The sequence below is a fragment of the Denticeps clupeoides genome, unplaced genomic scaffold, assembly GCF_900700375.1.
Source record: "Denticeps clupeoides unplaced genomic scaffold, fDenClu1.1, whole genome shotgun sequence".
Classification (NCBI taxonomy): domain Eukaryota; kingdom Metazoa; phylum Chordata; class Actinopteri; order Clupeiformes; family Denticipitidae; genus Denticeps; species Denticeps clupeoides.
Window position 1 is genome coordinate 187453 of NW_021630111.1, and position 17577 is coordinate 205029.

The 17577-nt window shown below is 45.8% G+C and overlaps 4 protein-coding genes across 4 annotated transcripts in view; 3 read left to right on the forward strand and 1 right to left on the reverse strand.

The window, feature by feature from the left end:
• The window catches only part of LOC114783708 (unconventional myosin-IXa-like), an 86067-nt gene extending 83659 nt beyond the window's left edge, over positions 1 to 2408 (forward strand). Inside the window, 1 exon segment of the mRNA XM_028969214.1 lies at positions 7 to 2408. Coding sequence (XP_028825047.1) covers positions 7 to 434 — 428 coding nt within the window. The 3' untranslated portion in view covers positions 435 to 2408.
• Positions 2409 to 4748: 2340 nt separating this feature from the next.
• On the forward strand, positions 4749 to 6144 carry LOC114783714 (exonuclease DPD1, chloroplastic/mitochondrial-like). The gene is made up of 2 exons (XM_028969226.1): positions 4749 to 4808; positions 5455 to 6144. The coding sequence occupies exons 1-2, from the start codon at positions 4763 to 4765 to the stop codon at positions 5979 to 5981; spliced, it is 573 nt and encodes a 190-aa protein (XP_028825059.1). The 5' UTR covers positions 4749 to 4762; the 3' UTR covers positions 5982 to 6144.
• A 3435-nt stretch (positions 6145 to 9579) lies between these two features.
• On the reverse strand, positions 9580 to 11772 carry LOC114783710 (mannose-6-phosphate isomerase-like). Its single transcript, XM_028969215.1, is given in 9 exon segments — positions 9580 to 9798; positions 9876 to 10084; positions 10166 to 10198; positions 10201 to 10338; positions 10419 to 10598; positions 10710 to 10851; positions 10941 to 11141; positions 11326 to 11453; positions 11686 to 11772. Coding segments are annotated over 9 exon segments (1266 nt in total). The 5' UTR covers positions 11702 to 11772.
• Positions 11773 to 11991: 219 nt separating this feature from the next.
• On the forward strand, positions 11992 to 17118 carry LOC114783711 (secretory carrier-associated membrane protein 2-like). Its single transcript, XM_028969216.1, has 9 exons — positions 11992 to 12164; positions 13639 to 13716; positions 13790 to 13870; positions 13992 to 14106; positions 14600 to 14728; positions 14808 to 14967; positions 15042 to 15143; positions 15826 to 15943; positions 16046 to 17118. Exons 1-9 carry the CDS (start codon positions 12108 to 12110, stop codon positions 16190 to 16192), a joined length of 987 nt encoding a protein of 328 aa, XP_028825049.1. The 5' UTR covers positions 11992 to 12107; the 3' UTR covers positions 16193 to 17118.
• The last annotated feature ends 459 nt before the right edge of the window (positions 17119 to 17577 follow it).

Consider the following 17577-nt stretch of genomic DNA (forward strand, 5'->3'; position numbering starts at 1 on the left):
TTGCAGAGAGGATCCCAGGTATGGTGAGCAGCCTGCGCTCCAGGAAGTCCGACGGGAAAAGTCGTCGGCCGCTGAGGAGGCAGCCCGACTCTCTGGACTCCACGTCTACCATCTCCTCCATTTCCTCCACCTCCTCCCTCTGTCCACAGGTGGCTGCTGGCTCAGCCTCCCACTATCGGTTCTGCTCCCCCTCCTCTGGTGCATCCCGCTCCAACTCTCCCGGCGACCCGCTCACTCCAGACGGGGAGGAGAGGCCGGTCTTTGCGGGCCGACCCGCCTTAAACTCAGACAGAACCCGCCAGAAACTGAGGGTCAGCCGTAACTCCCCGTCCAAGTCCCGGGAGTCGTCAGAGGGCAGCGGGCACCGCCGGGACCCCGACTTTGGTCCCACTCAGCAGATGGTGCTCTATGGCAGTAATGAGTTCATGGTGTGAGAGCGCAGCGCCTCACGTTCCCCATACTGCCCCAAAGGGGCTGTTCTAGCCTGTTTATGGGTTTTGGGATGTCGGCATCCCTTCAGTATCCAACTCTCTCCTTCCTTGTCAATCATTTCTCCGTCCCAGAGAGCGGCGTGCTCTGTCCAGCTGGTGGAGGAGGGAGCTGGGGACCAGACGGGAGGAAATGGATGGGTGGAACTGCACAAAATTAGAGCGATGGGCAGCGGAGAGGTTTGGCTGCTGGTGGGCGGTCCCCGTTGCAGAGGACAGGTCACCTCCTGCCAGGTGGAGCAGGACCGAGCTGAAGACCATCGTCCCGAAGGAGAGCTCAGTCCCTGTCCACTACTTACTGTTTACAGGACTGAGCCATTTTTGAGTCTATAAGGCTGCATGATCCACGGTTACATTTCTGTTTTTATATGATCATTAAATGACTTATGAATATGCTAAATATGTAAGATATTATCATATAATTGAAAAAATGTAAATAGCCAGAATACCAGTGCTGCTGGGAGGTCAGTCTTTATATTATTTGTTGAATTTATTTTGTAAGCAGGAAGTGTGTGGAATTCAGGTGATGGTTATGTGTTTTGTCTCCTTAATTTGTCTGTTGCGTGGGGACGGTTATTATGTTGGGTCAGTGCCACGTTTTTTTTTTGGGGGGGGGGGGTGGCATCAAAATGAGTTAACCTCCTACCCACGTTGCAATGAGCTGAAATTCTGCACCACCCCACAACTCATACTGTGCTACAATGGTGACAAAATGCCTTTCCCGTGTGGGTCCGTGGGTCCTGCAGTCTTTTCTTTCGAGACGTCAGTGTTAAATTGAATCAGATCAGGACATGAATGTTTTTTTCTTTTCTCTTTTTTATCATTATTATGATCACATTGTTTCTGTTGTCGGTGTGTTTTTAACTGTATAACATTGGTGATCAGTTTCATCAGCATGATAACTGTTCAGATGGAAGCCATCATTATTCCCCACCCTGTAGCAGGAGTTGGGCTGCTGGCTCTGCATGTGCTGGTGGAGCAGCGAGACCAGCCGGCGCTCAGCCACGTCTCCTGGTGCTCCGGCCGCTGCTCAGACTCCCCGGCAGCTACCCGCCCTGGGGAGGAAGAGGAGCTGGCCCGCGTTTCAGTCTGTCTTTTCTGCCGTCCTCTCCTATAGTTAGGGACCACCGGATGTCACTTCTTGCTGATGCTGTGGCAAATAAAAGCGGCAATCTCCTCTATAATCACGATTATCTACAGCTAGCTGCAGCCGATGCTTAATTCTATTATACACCAATAGTAAACTGTACTGGTTCTAGGTGAGTATAACAATCGCAGCGTACCTGGTAGGACACATGTTCAAGTTTCTTGCACAACGCAGTTAGAGAAATATGGCTTACTGTACTGTGAAGCTCCATGCCATGCCAGCAAGGCGGCGTTCGGATCAAATCTGGATCTCTCGTCCATTCACCACTGCAGGCTGTCACTCCTATCGCTTCTACCAGACACAGCAGATCGCGGTTACCGTCGCTGGGTGGCACTTACACGTGACGTGTTCTCCTACCGGAAAACAAATCGAATGCCCCCTCCTGCCCCGACCGGAACGGGCGGGGCCCTGTGAAGTGAATGTACTGATCACTGGAAGGCATGCTCTGCAATACGTTACTCTTTCTCTTTTACAGATAGTATTTAAGGTCATGCTTAGGAGTGAACTTTAAAGTATCTGTTGTAAAGGATATATTATCCTGTGTACGATGCTATATATAAAGTAATCCTGTTCAATGTCGTAACAGGTCAGAAGGCCTGTAGGGTTCTACTTGTGCTTTTGGAATTTCTTTTGTGTGTGCTACATAAGGACACGGTTGTATGTATACGGTGCAATTTGTGTAATATTTCCTTGAAGAGATAAATATATGTGTCTATGGATGTAAAAAGCATAATGAACAAGTCGTTTGCTTATTAAAAAGCAAATCATCTGTATCATGACTGATGTGTGTTCATTCACTGTATCAACTATCACAAACTGATTTTAATTGTTTTCTGTCTGTCATAACAATTATGAGACCACAACTTTTCATCTCGAATCCGTAGCAGAGGAAAGTACCGTCCCCACACACTGCTGCAGTTCATAACCCTAATCACTTCACTTTCACTTCAGAATCACACTATACCAAATCATCCATAACATGAGACCACTGAAACGAAGCAAATATAAAAAATATTGTTGGCAGATGGTTGGATAAATTAGGAGGCAAGTTAAGATTTTGTGGAATTTTTTGTGTAAACTTTTATATGTAAAATTGGAAGAAAAAAAAAAAAGGAGCAAATTGTGATTAAGACAACTGGGTCATAGAATCTCCAAAACTAGGTGTATTTGGGGATGTTCCTAGTCTGCAGTGGTCGGGATCTACCAAAACTGTGACTTAAAAAAAACACCAAAAACATTGTGTCCATGAGCAAGACACTTAACCATAAATTGCTACAGGGGAGACTGTCCCTGTAGCTACTGATTGTAAGTCGCTCTGGATAAGGGTGTCTGATAAATGCTGTAAATGTAAATGTAAATGTAAGAGAAGGTTGGCCTGTGTTGTCAATGTCCGTTACAATTAAAATGTGCCAGACAGTTTGTTATGGATGGGGCTGCATGGCACAGTCTGCTATGGATGCCCATGCAAACCAATATATAACCCCAAGAGCAAAAACTGCGGTCAGACTCAACAGTTGACCACACATGCATAGACTAACACACACACACACACACACATCCAATACATCATTTGTCTCATGTGCAGTATGTGTATATATATATATCCACTCTTTACATAGATACACCTACAAATATTCTATGTTTACAGATATAGACAAATATATTTCATGTACATACAGATATTTTTAATACACTCATCCACTGCTTTCTCAGACTATTTATTGTATAGTGAACTTTTTATATTACACAGTTGGCATATTCTCTATGGTATTTATTTTTTGCTCTTTCTACTGTCATTTTCTGACATGAAAATGTACATTTCCAACTTCTGGGAATAATAAATGATTATTTTATCTTATCTGACGTCTAGTCACCCTACCTAAATATTAGGGGGAACATTATTTCCTGGTACCCAGAAAATTTGGTTCCTGTTAGAACTGGCATACAGCAACTCTGGACGTCAGTACCATACAAAGCAAGCATAATGAGACAACTATTTATTTGTAATCCAGATTATTCTTCTTAACAGATTTCCTGTAATGACTGTGACCAGTGGTTTCACTTGTGTTGATCTGAAAATCCACCCACAGACCAGGATTTTTCCATGTACAGTGTAAGAAATAATGAATGTGAAAAGAAAGGAAAAGAACAGGAATAAGAAATTGTGCATTAGGAAAGTGTTTATTGATAATGTTGTTTTTAACTGTGTGTGTGTTATCTGCAAAATTCCATTTGTTTGTGATTTAGACTTGAAATATGTCAAATATTAAATGGCTCATGCAATTCAAGTGAAGATATATGTTTGCCCACACTTTTCTGGACTGTGAGATGTCACAAAACCCCTCAGCTACATAATTACATGCTGTAGTATTGTAGATGGAAGTATTGGCAGAGGGGCGGCTATCCTGGGTACCAGGGGAGGATGTTCCCCCTAATTTTTAGGCTGCTGTCAGGGTCTCCTGCGTGGGGTGGGAGATGCCACCCTTCTCCACCCACTAGACTAGATATGTGACATGTCTGGAAATCCCTGATTACCCGTGAATACTGTAGATCTCCTCATATGTGTATCCGGCGATTTCAATCGTTTCAATTAGTACCTGTAAAAACAAAAACGACATTAAAACGGAGGAAGCCGCGTGACGTTGCCGTAGCGGGTGACGTCATGATTTGAAATCGCGGTGCGTCAGAGGGAACTGAATGTAATATCGTCCACGTCTGCATATATATATATGTGTGTGTGTGTGTGTGTGTATGTATGTTTATTTTCCAAAATAAAGAGGTGATTTTAAAAATGGTGGAAAAAACACGTCGGTTCTTTGAAAGCAGAACTAAAGCGACTCTTCTGGGTTTTTGTGGCTCATTGTGTTTCTCGTTCTGAACAGCGGGGTTTACAGAGAAACGAAAGTGAACTGTCACACACACACACACACACACACACCAGTGTGGCGCAGCAATCTATTGAGTTGCTGTGTATAACGGAGCAGAACCCTGAACCTTAGATGATGGACATCGACTGGGTAGAACAACCCCTCCAGGAGAAAAGGCTGCTGCTGGGATGCTGAACTGGGCTGATCTCTCTGTTTCTCTTGCTTTCCAGGATCAAACTTCAAGTGTAGTTCGGCGGAACATGGCAGAGCCGCTTGTGTTTTTTGATCTGGAAACCACCGGCTTGGGTAGGTCCGAGTTACCAGAATCTGAGTTAGAGTCCGAGTTTATGGAATCAGATTTAGGCCAAATTTTTTAAAATAATAATAATTTTTAAACAGAAATTTCCTAATATCAAACAAAAATACGACGTGTAAATTAAGAATTGGGAATTTTGACATCATTCATCTCGCTCTTTTCCATTGCGGCTTGTGAGACTTTCAGTAACGCTGCCTGTTGTTACAGTTTCACTGCTGGCGTTTCAGTCGCTCCGCCCAGTTTTACGTTCACGCCGCCTGATTAGTCGGTTGGACTTCTGGCACGTTCCTCTCGTGTGGGCGGGGCTTCGCCTCATTGGCCAGCAGGTATCTGAGTGACAACCTCTTATTTAATATTTCAATGTCGTATTTTTCTTTGGTTTTAGTAACTTTGGCACAAATCTGATTCCATTCGTGGTACAGTCAACGTTTAACTCTATAAAACCAATGCACGTGTATCTATAAATCTCAGTTTCAATTGTACATTGTCCTTTGATTAAAAATGTAACATTTTGCAACCCCAGCAATCTTTTTGCTCTAGAACTTTGAGAAGAGGGGGGTCTTTGGTGGTCTAATTCCTTCATTCGCAAATGTCCCTAACGGCTACACTGTAACTTCGTGACTGTTTCCTCCTCAGACCGGGCAGCATGTGACATTGTCCAGCTCGCTGCGGCCTGCGGGCCTGACTGCTTCAACGTGTACCTGCTGCCGCGCAGCGGCATAGCTGAGAAAGCGTCCAAGTTGACCGGGTTCACGGTGGAGAGGGGCAGGCTGCTCCTGCGTGGGACACAGATGGAAACCGTGCCACTCCAACAGGCCCTGGAATTGTTCCTTCAGTTCCTCTCCAAGGTTCCCAAACCCCTGCTGGTCGCACACAACGCGAAGTCCTTTGACGCTCCAATTCTTGTTAGGGTGCTGAAGGAGTTTTCTTTAAAAGACAAATTTCAGGACATTGTGTCAGGCTTCCTGGACACCTATACTCTGAGCAAAGAGGTTCTTGCCAACGAATCCGAAAGGTTCTCACAAGAGTACCTGGTGCAGCACTTCCTCAACAAAACGTATGATGCGCACAATGCTTTGGAAGATGCGAAGGCCCTGCAGGAGTTGTTCTATAAATTGGACCCCAGCTCCAATGCCATAAAGAGACACAGTTTCATCTTATAACAGAGACGCTTTAAACTCAGGGCACCAACATCTGCAACATGCAATTAAACGCTATGTAAAATTTTGACACTGTGTTATTTTGGATAACTGTTGTTTGGTGGCTGTTTTTAAGCTTTCTGTTGGCTGTGTGCAACAATTACAATTATTAAAGAGGAGGCTTGTGCTTCTGTGTCTGTTTTACGTTTTAAATCAGCGTTTATTTCAGTATAAATTAAATGTATGTGTGTGAAAAAAACCGGCGGGCCGATCGTGATCACGTGTCATGGTGGTTTTATCCTCTCGCGAGATCTGGTCCCGTGACGTCAGTGGCGTGGGCGCCAGGTGCTCTTGGGTTTGTTTGGGAAATTTGACGTTTTGCTGGGGTTTCGACCGCTGATAATTCCAGCATGACGCTCACCGTGGTGTTTTTCGACCTGGAGACTACAGGCCTGGGTATGTTCGCCGGGGCCGCGGTTCTTCACTAATCTGTGCGGGTTTTCTTATCGACGCCACTCACCCAAAAAAACAGCAACAACTATTAAACATTTCCAAACAGCTGGAAAGTTAAAGGCGTCCTGCGTATCCTGCGCAATTTAAACTCCATCCGATAGGGGGCAGTATTGCAGCCTTAGTGCGGCGCAGTGGGACTCCAGGTGAAATTAGATTCCAGTTCATGGGGAAGTGTGAAAAGATTAGGGAATAAGGGGAACACGTATACCCACCCACCATTGACCTTGTATGGAATTATTCTTTGATGTTAGGTCGGAAATTTTGGAATTTACTTCACTTGAAGACAAATGGTCTCGATTAGAATCAGAATTGTGTTAATTTGACTCCAGTTGATGACGTCTCTTAAGCACAACAGCATAAAAAAACAACAACAGTATACAAGATAGTAATATCTAATATACAGAATATATACCACAAGTGTAAATAAAGTGGTGTAGGGGCTCAGCATTGAGACAGTTCTGTTGTTTAGGGTGGGGACAGGAACTGTCCCCGTGTCGGCTGGTGCCGTTCTGTGAGGGATCTGGGAAGGTTTTCCCAGCCCTTTTCCTGGTTGATAACTGGTGATGAGAAATTTTTGTTCGTCTATATTGTCTGCACGACTATAACATGTGACCCAGCTTTACATCTCTGGTTGCAAAACCACAGTAACCAGTCTGAACGAAGCTTTATTCTTGGAAGCTGTATCTGAGTAATGCACACAAAATTCTCGTTCGTCAGTGTTTGCTCGGTTATTTGCTTGATACGCTTGACGGGTCCTGACAGCCCTCATTTCTGCTCGGAGAATAAAGTGTCGGGCTGAGACCGTTTCCGCTGTTTCCGTCTCAGGCCCTTCGTGTGAAATTGTCCAGCTTGCAGCAGTGAGTGGCGGCCACACCCTCAACCTCTACGTGGTTCCTCGGACCAGGATGCAGCGCGGTGCTTCTACAGTGACGGGGTTCAGGGTGCAGAGGCGGCGTCTGTACCTCCATCGCAGACCCGTGCGGACCAACACTCTACAGGAGGTTCTTGTGTCCTTCATCGCTTTCATCCGCATGCTGGGCCGCCCACTCCTTGCGGGGCACAACATTCGGAGGTTCGACTGCCCTGTGTTGGGACGGGCTCTTGATGAGTTCCACCTCAGAACAGAGTTTCAGAAGGTTGTCTCAGGGTTTGTGGACACGCTGCCTCTAGCAAGACAGCTTCTCAAAAACCAAAGCATCAAGTCTTTTAGGCAAGACAGCTTGGTGAAGTCGGTTTTAGGGGTCTCTTATGAAGCCCACAATGCATTGGAGGACGTGCGGGCGCTGCAGAAATTGTATGCAGCCCTCATGCCAACGTCAGAACTGATTCTGCAGCAGACCTTCACACTGGACGTGCTTCCAGAGTCAGGGCATCTCCTCAAAGAGAATACGGAGGCATTCAAGCTACCGGAACAAAGTCTCTGATGTTGAAGAGAATACTAGACTTTGTGTTACATTCTGAGGCTCATCAGACGTTCTCTAAACTTTCTTTTTTATTGTGTCCTGAAATAAACACTTAAAACACAAAAAAGTACTGACATATATACACACAGTGGTTTCTGAGGCACCTGACATGTAAAATATTTTCTTCTTAATAAATTTGCAGACTTAACTACAATTCTCTTTACATTTTATTATTAGGGGTGCTAATAGCAGATTATTGAGAAAAAAACTGCTGTGTATAAAATAAACCTTGAGTGTTTATGCATATCTACGTGAATCAAATATCTTATAATATGCAAACTAAATTAAAATGCACTCTTAAATTAGATGCATATATATATATATATATATATATATATATATATATATTTTTTTTTTTTTTACTGGCCAGAAATCATTAAGGGAGCCTTTTAAAACAACCTTTTATTGGGATAACCAGGATTGGGAAGGTTCATACACTCATGCTACCGTCTCATTCCAAAATGCAAAACCATGCCTTTATTTCAAAAGCCATCAGAGCAAGCACTCACATTCCCGCAATTATTTATTTCAGATTTCATCAATTGCAATTGTAAAGTCAGCATCAAGCCAAGAGCCTTTTCATATCACATAACAATCATCGTTTCACACATTCCTACACAGATATGGAGATAATGATCTTTTTAAAGGGCAGGAATCGTACTAGTTATCAAACACATAATTCAAAAATGAGGAGAACTTGAGTTCCATGGATTCTTTAAAAACAACCTCTGCAATAAATTTTAAATTATGTCAATAAGAAAGGGTTTAATAAAGATCTTTGCCATAAACCCTCCTCGGGACAGAACATTAGGTTTTTAGATGGGAGGTAAAGACTCCGTAAACATGTTTAAGCTGCTTGACCTGCTGATTTATAACCTGAATGTTTTACTTCATGATAGCAAGAGAAACTGACTTCAGAAACTGCACGTGAAAATGCTTACTGTACTTAACTGTACAAATAAAATCACAGAAGACAATGCCCCATAATTACAGCCATTTACCTCATTAGCAAGTTTCAGTAGTAAATAAAGGAAATCCATGCACTGATAGCAACTCATTTAGCAGCACAGTGTAAATATAGATGTGTATTACTTAATAAATACTATATCAGTACTTATTTGGTGGAATAATAGATGTTATGTTTAGAAGCAAAAATGCATGCTTTTTAAAACCTTCTCCACAGTCCACATGGGCCAATTGTCTGTTTTATTATTATGTTCCAAGAGATGGTTCAGACGCCAAAACTGCTTATAACCCACAGCAGTCTGAGGTTGCAAACGTTTTGTATGTTAGACATGCGCAGGCATCATACTTGGTTTACTTATGTAGTGATTAGTCTGATTAATAAACACAGATACACGCTGGAGGCGGATGACATGCACAATCAATATTAATGATTGTTATTTTTTTACCAGCTGCATCATTACAGACTCTTGGATCGTACCGCTAACCAAGATTAAAATATAAAACCAATAAACCCAACCCAGACAACATGGTGTTGCTTGCAGAAGTGCTGCACATCTGTACTGTAGAGACGAACACCGGCACTGGAAACGGTACGAAAGTTAAAACCTTGACCCATCTGTAGGGAGTCATATGTGCCACTACAACAGCAGAGGGAAGGGGCGGGGCACTGAAGATCGCGCCTACAGCAGGCAACAGGCCCGGAACAGGGTCATACCGGAGGGCGAGGTCACGTGCAGCGACACGCTCTCATTGGCTGAAATGAACAGCACCGAGCCACGCCTCAACGACATGTCAGACAGCGCTGCAGCAGAGGTGGCGGTGGCTTCGCCCTGGATGACGAGGACGATGCCGGCACAGTCCAGCGGACCCACCGCGTACCGCTTTACAGAGGCTGGGATCTGCAAACAGACAACAGAGCCATTTCACCAGCAGCCGGAATGCTGAAAGATGAAAAAATGTTGTCATCTCTCCGTACCTGTATCCTCATGACTGAGAAATCAGGGATGGGCGGGTCGTACAGGTAGACGCAGGGGTCCGAGGGGTCCTGAGCACATGGGAAGAGTTTGGATCTGGCCGGAGCAGGGGTGTAGTTCAGCATCTCGCACAGAGTGCCGACATCAATGTACTTTGGCGTCAGTCCGGCGCGCACCGTGTTGTCCGAACACGCCATGCACTCCACGCAGTCTGAACACAGGGGACACAGCGCTAATTACCGCCCAGACGCGTCCTCCAGACGGACAGACAGAGTAACGGCGGGCCACAGACCTCCGCTCAGGTAGGCGTGCGGCTCGTTGGCCCCAGGAACATGGCCTCGCCAGGCTCCAGAACGACGCGGTTCAGGAAGTAGATGGAGAAGCAGCCGATGTCGCCGGGATACTGCGAGTGAAGCTGCAGCAGCAGAGATCCGTTGCTTCCCGATGGGTCTTTCCCTGCTGCCACTAAACGAGGGAAGAGCACAAGGGGCCTGATGCAACGGAACGGACCGCAGCCCGTGAAGCACCGGGTCCAAAGCGCTCACCTTCTTCAGAGACCCGTTTCACCAGCATGTTGAGCTGGTCCACCAACACCTTCTTCTCACAGTTCATCATCCGACTGAAGCACTTCTTCAGGGCAGCGGCTGTGCGGCCTGGATCGCCCACACTGCTCTGCAGCGCCTCTGCAGCCTCGTTCCCCACCAGCGCATGGAACTCTGGGACAGCTGTTCACAGTGTTATTTTTTTTTATTCGATTTTTAAGATAAGAGATACGGCCTTCTTCTGAATTTTTTGGATGCAACTGACATAATAAATACACGGCAAGCAGCACTCACATTTGAGAAATGCAATTATTTCTTCCACCGGTCTGAAACCACAGAGGCCTTCAAATCGTGTCAGTGCTATTGCCATCTCAGGCTTGTGGTTGGCGTCGGGATAGTGTTCCGGGAACTGGGCATGAAGCCGCGCTGCTAACTCCTGTTGTTAAAAAGACAGAATGAGCACCCAGTAAAAGAAAATATCCACCAATGACGGCGCAATCAAGATACGCCAGAAGAGGCACTCACCCTATTAGGATGGGCCTGGATGGATAATGCAGTGTTCACAGACAGGACTTTGAAAAGGAAAGGGAGCTGCCCTTGAAAAGTGTCTTTGACCTTTGACCCGAGGCACCCAGGATAATCCGCTATCCATTGGCCAAGGGTCCTTTGAGATATCCTGTTGTCCTTAATAAGAGCATCACCTTTGGGGTGGGCACCCATCCAAAGCTTTAAACATAAAAAAACATTTAGAAAACAGGTGAACTACTTTATATATATATATATATATGTCTTTATTCTAGTTTTTATGGGATGTATGTATGTGATAAACCCGGAAGTGGAGCAGGTTAGACCTGCTGAGGAGGTACATCTGCATTGCATCCGGCCGCATTACGGGAATGAGAAGGCGCACCTCCGCATAGGGTCTGTCCTGCTGCACAGCAGCCTGAGGGTCGCCGCCAGCGACAAGTTTGGCCACCTCGCTGTCCAGTCCGACCTTCCCCCACGCGTAGTTCTGTACCACACAGGACAGGGGGAACACTGGAAAAGACACAAAACGCAAACATGCAAAACGCCGCGTTGAAAGTCCGCGCCTACGTTAATGCATAATGGCAACAAAAAAAGGGGCTGCGGCCGCTTTAAATGTCAGATGAACGAGGCGAGGAGCTAAAGCAGCAGCGGAAACGACCAGACACGGGCGGCGCGCACAGATCGCTATTAAAACGCGACGCATCGCGGCAAATTCGCCGGTCGAAGCGGACGGAGATCTGACCTCTTACTTCTTCCATGACTGCGACGTTCCAGTGGCACGCCGCGTGACGTCACCACGCCGGACCGGTACAACATACGGAGGCGCCCGGTTCACGTTGCGTCAGGGTAACGCAGATACATTAGAGATCTTATCTTCTGACAGCCACTAATGTGTGTTTCAGGGTTGGGATTCAGCGTTAACCGCTAATCTGGTTTAAAACGATTGAAATATTATAGTTGTGATATCTTGTATCAACAGAGATGTTTTTTAAACCATATTTCAGAAAGTCAGACGTTGACGCGGACCGGTGACGTCATCACACGCCCACCGCCGCCTGCGCGCTCCACTCCCATTGCGGAAGTCGGGCGGAACGGGCGCAGTCTCGGCGGCAGTGGAGGATCGCGCCGTTTATCTCCCGGCTTTCTTTTTAAGAGAAGACCAGGATGTCAGGATTCGACAGTAATCCCTTCGAGGACCCGGCGAACGCCAATCCTTTCCAGGTAAGATGGCGCTGCGCGGCTGGTGACGTGTGGAGAGCGGCGGCCTGGCGGCCCGCGTCCGCACCGCGTCAGGAAGTGGGTGCAGGTATCAAAAGCGACTCCATTTCTCTCAGTTTCCAGTCCTGGGGAAAAAAGCACGACTGCGACAGCTGCGTGTCGACACGTTTTACCCACGGTGTGGATCGCGCCATCGCTGTTAGAATAAGTGACTTTTAAGTCATTTACCAGTTGGACTGGTTTTTGTACAAACACCACCTCCCTCTCCACACTGTATAGAGAGATAGATGTAGATGTTTATTATCTGTCTCTCTTTTTATTTCACGGTAGAGCGAGTGTTGCTTGATGCTGCAGCGCTCACTGAAAATTCACTGCAAGTCTTGGGGATTTTAATTCTATACAGGGTGGGAGCTGCCTGTTGGGTAACACACTCGTCAGAAGGCCCAGGTTCGAACCCCACTCACTTCCATCGTGTCCCTGAGCAAGACACTTAACCCTGAGTGTCTCCAGGGGGGGGACTGTCCCTGTAACTTGTGATTGTAGGTCGCTCTGGATAAGGACGTCTGGTAAATACTGTAAATGTAAATCTCTTTGACCTTATATTCAAACGGCATGCAGCATCTCCAGCTGGAAGCCAGATGTGAACGTAGACGCTTCCTGCCTAGTTTTCGGTATCAGAGGCCGATAACCAACACATCTGAGTTAAATATGTCCAGAATTGGACTGTTTTACATAAATGGTGTGGTATTTGACATCCGACTGTGTCAGCATATCCATCTAGCCCATATCTCACTGACCTTCATAAAGCCTCTCGTAATTAACAACATAATTAGCCAAGCCAGTCTCTAGAAATGGTTCTAAATAATTAAAAAGTTGCCTCTGCTCCGGCCCGCCGTATGATGCCGGATCACGGATGGGAAGTAACCGCGATGGTTGGTGCCGTGTTTGACCTGCGCCTGTGTTGCTCCGCTCAGGGCATTCAATTTTAGGACCGCACACACCCGACAAGCAAACAGCTCGTCATCCTGGAGGGCGTGGCCTCATCAAGGTGAAATGGCCAAATCCTTTAAAATGCCGATAAAGTGTGTGTAACATAATAATAATAAGACCCCGTGTGGCCCGAGGAAATGTCACCAGGCGTGCTGATAATGTGATGACTAGTCTGTGTGACTGTCACATGGTGTTTACTACAAGTTATTGTAATAAAGTTATTTTTGAACTGTTATTTTGTCTTGTGAAGCCTATTAATGCTGCAGGCGGACAGTCACGCCTCCTCAGATCCTCGGTTTCCTCCATTACCCATCACTGTTCATCGTAATTGATAAAAATGATGCATTAACAGACAGGTTTGTATTTATTTGTTTCTGTAATCTCACTCTCGGCGTTCTGTCGCTCTGACTGGTGGGAATTACGACGCAGCTCTCGCTGAATTAGCCTGTTTCTTCGTGACCTCAGGTCATGTGATTTTGTATTTCAGGATCCCTCCGTCACTCAGGTGACCAACACCGGTGTGGGCCGCATGGATCAGTTCAACCCCTTCGCTGAAGATGGCGCGGTAAAATGAAATTCCTGCGTTTGTCCCAGTGGCGGGGGAATCGGTTACACAGTCCCGCTTTATTTCGCTGCAGGGAAACCAGTCCACCCTGGCAGCCTCCACCACGCCGTCTCAGCCCGCGGTCCTGCAGCCGTCGGTGGAGCCCGGTCCAAAGGTCGGTGCTGCAAGGGCGGCGTCACCACGCCATTTTTAAAGCGACTGTTTATAGGCCCACCTGATTAAAATGTTGTACCTGTAATCGTGTCTAAATACCCTTCTTTCCGCCCCGCCGACAGGCTGCTGCGGCCGCGGCGCAGGCCGACCTGCTGAGGCAGCAGGAGGAGCTGGAGAGGAAGGCTGCAGACCTGGAGCGCCGAGAGCAGGAGCTGCAGAGCCGCGGACCCTCGACAGGTCACTCGTCTGTAATGCTCGTTTAAAAAGTAGTTCATATGAACCGCACTGTTTCACGTGAAGGGAACTAAAATGTCACTACTGGCTTTGTGGAGGAGAATGAAAACTAGAACTATTCTTCCGTTCACCTGAGAGAGAGATAAAGACAAAGAACTAAAACGAATAAGGAATATATTTGTCCCAAATTGTGGTAATTCTTGCCATTGGCCATATAATGTCACTGATGATCGGTGTCTGTCCTGACACGTGACACATGACGTCGGAGAGGCAGCCTCCAGACTGCAACCTGAGAGCGTAGTTCAAATTTCACCCGATCCGGCTAAAAACGGCACATACGCGCTTTTTACGCACCATCTAAACGGTCCTTTCTTTACATTTAGGTGCTAATTAGTTATTCGCTTTGATGATTTAAACGAGCATGTACCTTAAACACATGGCATCTTTAAGTCCAGTGAATGGAATGATGAAATATTATTTTTTTTTTTTTTTATAGGCAAAGAAAATAACTGGCCGCCACTTCCAAGGAGATTTCCCATCAAGCCTTGCTTTTACCAGGACATCTCTGAGGAAATTCCCATTGAGCATCAGAGAGTTTGTAAAATGATGTACTACCTGTGGATGTGTAAGTAGGCAGAAGTTGCAGAACGCCTACCTAATAAATAGGGATTTCGTGTAAGACGTGTCCTGCGTGTCTTCTCCAGTCCACTGTGTGACCCTCTTCCTGAACCTGCTGGCCTGCTTGGCGTTTTTCACCACGAACTCTGCAAACGGTGTGGACTTCGGTCTGTCCATCCTGTGGTTCATCCTCTTCACTCCATGTTCCTTCTTGTGCTGGTACCGGCCAGTGTACAAGGCCTTCAGGTGACGTCTGGTCTTTATAGCCTAAAGTCGGTATAAATATGATTTATTTACTTTATCTTTTTCTTTTGTTTTAGGTCTGACAGCTCCTTCAATTTCTTCTTTTTCTTCTTCATCTTTTTCTGTCAAGTGGTCATTTTTATTATCCAAAGTGTAGGAATTCCAAATTGGGGAAACAGGTGAGTGAGTTAAATAGTGTCTTTTTATTTACTTGTTTGTTTACTCATGTTGTGATTGTGTGTGTGTGTGTGTGTGTGTGTGTGTTTTTTCATTATTATGGGGCAGTGGCGGCCTAGCGGTAAAGGAAGCGTCCCTGTAATCAGAAGGTTGCCGGTTCGAATCCCGATCCGCCAAGGTGCCACTGTCCCCACACACTGCTCCCTGGGCGCCTGTCATGGCTGCCCACTGCTCACCAAGGGTGATGGTTAAAAGCAGGGGACACATTTCGTTGTCACGTTTGCTGAGCTTGCTGTGCTTCACAATGACAATCACTTCACTTTCACTTTTATCTGAGCTCTTTCTTCTCTCTTCCTCATCCTCTCTGCTTCCGGTCTCTTGCCGTCTGGACAGATGCCTTTCTGCAGCGTAGCCTGCCGGTGTTCTTTTGTTTCCGGAAGCCTCACCTGTACGTGAGGTGTGTCCTTCAGCACTAACTTCCTTTTCCAGCTCTTCTTCTGCCTGCCCGCGTGCTTCTGTAATAAAGCGGCGCTATCGCATCACTCCTGAGCCCCACTGATATCTGGGCGTCGGCTGGTAGGGGCGTGTTCGGTGTTGTGAAGGCCGTTTGAATTTCATTCAAAATATTCCGTCCCGGTCAAATGAACAGTGGGCCAGTTGTTCATGACTCCATACTTTCCACAGTGGGTGGATTTCTGCTGTGTCAATAATCGGCAGTAACCCAGCTGTGGGTGCCATCATGATGATCGTGGCGAGTTTCTTCACCGTCTGCGCCGTGCTGTCAGTCATCCTTCTGAAAATGGTATGTGTCCTTAAACCTTTTTATATTTGGTCTATATACTGATCTAGTCTTAATGTTATTCTAGTTGGAGAATTATTGTCAATTTCTCTCTCACCCCCGTAGGTCCACGGTCACTACCGGCACACGGGTGCCAGTTTCCAGAAGGCCCAGGAGGAGTTCTCTCAGGGCGTCCTGACCAACAGGAGCTTCCAGAGTGCAGCCGCCAGCGCTGCCTCCACCGCCGCACAGGGCGCCTTCCAGAGGAACTAGACCACTCGTCCACTGGCTGGTGGACCGCAGTCGCCCACCACTCACACAAAAGCCCAGTCGGGACCTCCACACGGCGCAGTCTAGAACAACACAGCTGCCAGCCTTTCGTTGGCTGAAGATGATGAAATGTACTTATGGTATGAAGTTGATATGTATGTATGTATATTTGTGGATGTTTCTTTTGCTTCTGCTTATATTCTAATTAATATGATACCCCATGTACAGCGGATATTGAGGGGTGAAGTTTCAGATGTACAATCGATGGCGTGAATTCTTGGCAAGTTCCCGTCTGCATTTTTAGAAAGCTAGAAGCTGTTAGTTCTTAGTGCGCTTGCTTAGACAGACACGTTCTGAGTAGCTTTCAAATGAGCATTGAAGGAGTAATGACAGAAAACTTGTACTAGAAGTGCAATGATCATCGTGTTAGCAATCGACCACGTAAATAATTCATGTTACGCCCAACGAAGGTCAGTGTGCCGCTTCCTCAGTTCCCTATTGGAAATCTGAAAAGCAGCCTGAGGAAGGTCACGTCCTCTCTGAAGGTTGCTTGTGTCCACAGGAGGAGACTCGCGTGACCCTTCCCACTGGGAGTAAAGATGGGGGTAAAAATATGACTATCTGGAGTAAAGTTGTTTAAAGATGTTTTAATGAAAAACAGGGATCATCTGTATATTTGTTGCCTTCCTTGAGGTTTTTTGTACCTCCTGCACGGGGAAAATCTGTTAATTAGTTTAATGTAAGCCTGCTTCAGAGAAGAATGACCATTTTACTCCATTAAATAATCATGGTAAATCGGTTCTACTGTGATGTCAGTTTACAGGAATCCTTGTATTTCAATTGCATATTTAACACTTAATAATTAAAGTATGATTTTGAAAGTATTTTTTTTGCTTGTTTTCAAAAGAATAAATTGTGTTCAAATTTAATTAATTTGCCTGAATCTTTATTAAAATAAAAGTGAATTAGGAAGGAGTTTCTCCTGGACAAATAACGTGAGAACAAAGAAAGGCCAATAGTGTCTACATTTATTTCAATAAAAAAATAAATGTAGCTAGCCTGTAGCTAGCTCATACTTACGCATTCTTTTTCACGTTTTTTCCTCCACCCATGTGATATAAAGGTGAGAGAATTTTTCTTCATCAGACTACGATCATTTCTAACATTCATTATCAGTGTGACACACTGACAAGGCATCTTTGGTCTTGTGGGGTGTTGCAGTATTCAGATAGCAATAAATGTTTCAGGAATGATGTAGGACCTCACTCGGGTGTTCATCTGATGATAGGTTTCATACAGCTTGACCTTGCACTTTTCTTCAGTAATTTAAGTTTTTACTGGAAAAGATTGAAATATATCAGCGTTAATTGTACCAATGCACGATTCAG

What these genes read in the sequence shown, in the direction of transcription:
- LOC114783714 (XM_028969226.1), top strand. Translation starts at nt 4,763, where the DNA reads ATGGCAGAGCCGCTTGTGTTTTTTGATCTGGAAACCACCGGCTTGG. An exon ending in TCTGGAAACCACCGGCTTGG is followed by an intron (nt 4,809 to 5,454) that starts GTAGGTCCGAGT and finishes TTTCCTCCTCAG; the next exon opens with ACCGGGCAGCATGTGACATT.
- LOC114783711 (XM_028969216.1), top strand. Translation starts at nt 12,108, where the DNA reads ATGTCAGGATTCGACAGTAATCCCTTCGAGGACCCGGCGAACGCCAAT. An exon ending in CCTTCGCTGAAGATGGCGCG is followed by an intron (nt 13,717 to 13,789) that starts GTAAAATGAAAT and finishes ATTTCGCTGCAG; the next exon opens with GGAAACCAGTCCACCCTGGC. An exon ending in GATGTACTACCTGTGGATGT is followed by an intron (nt 14,729 to 14,807) that starts GTAAGTAGGCAG and finishes TGTCTTCTCCAG; the next exon opens with TCCACTGTGTGACCCTCTTC.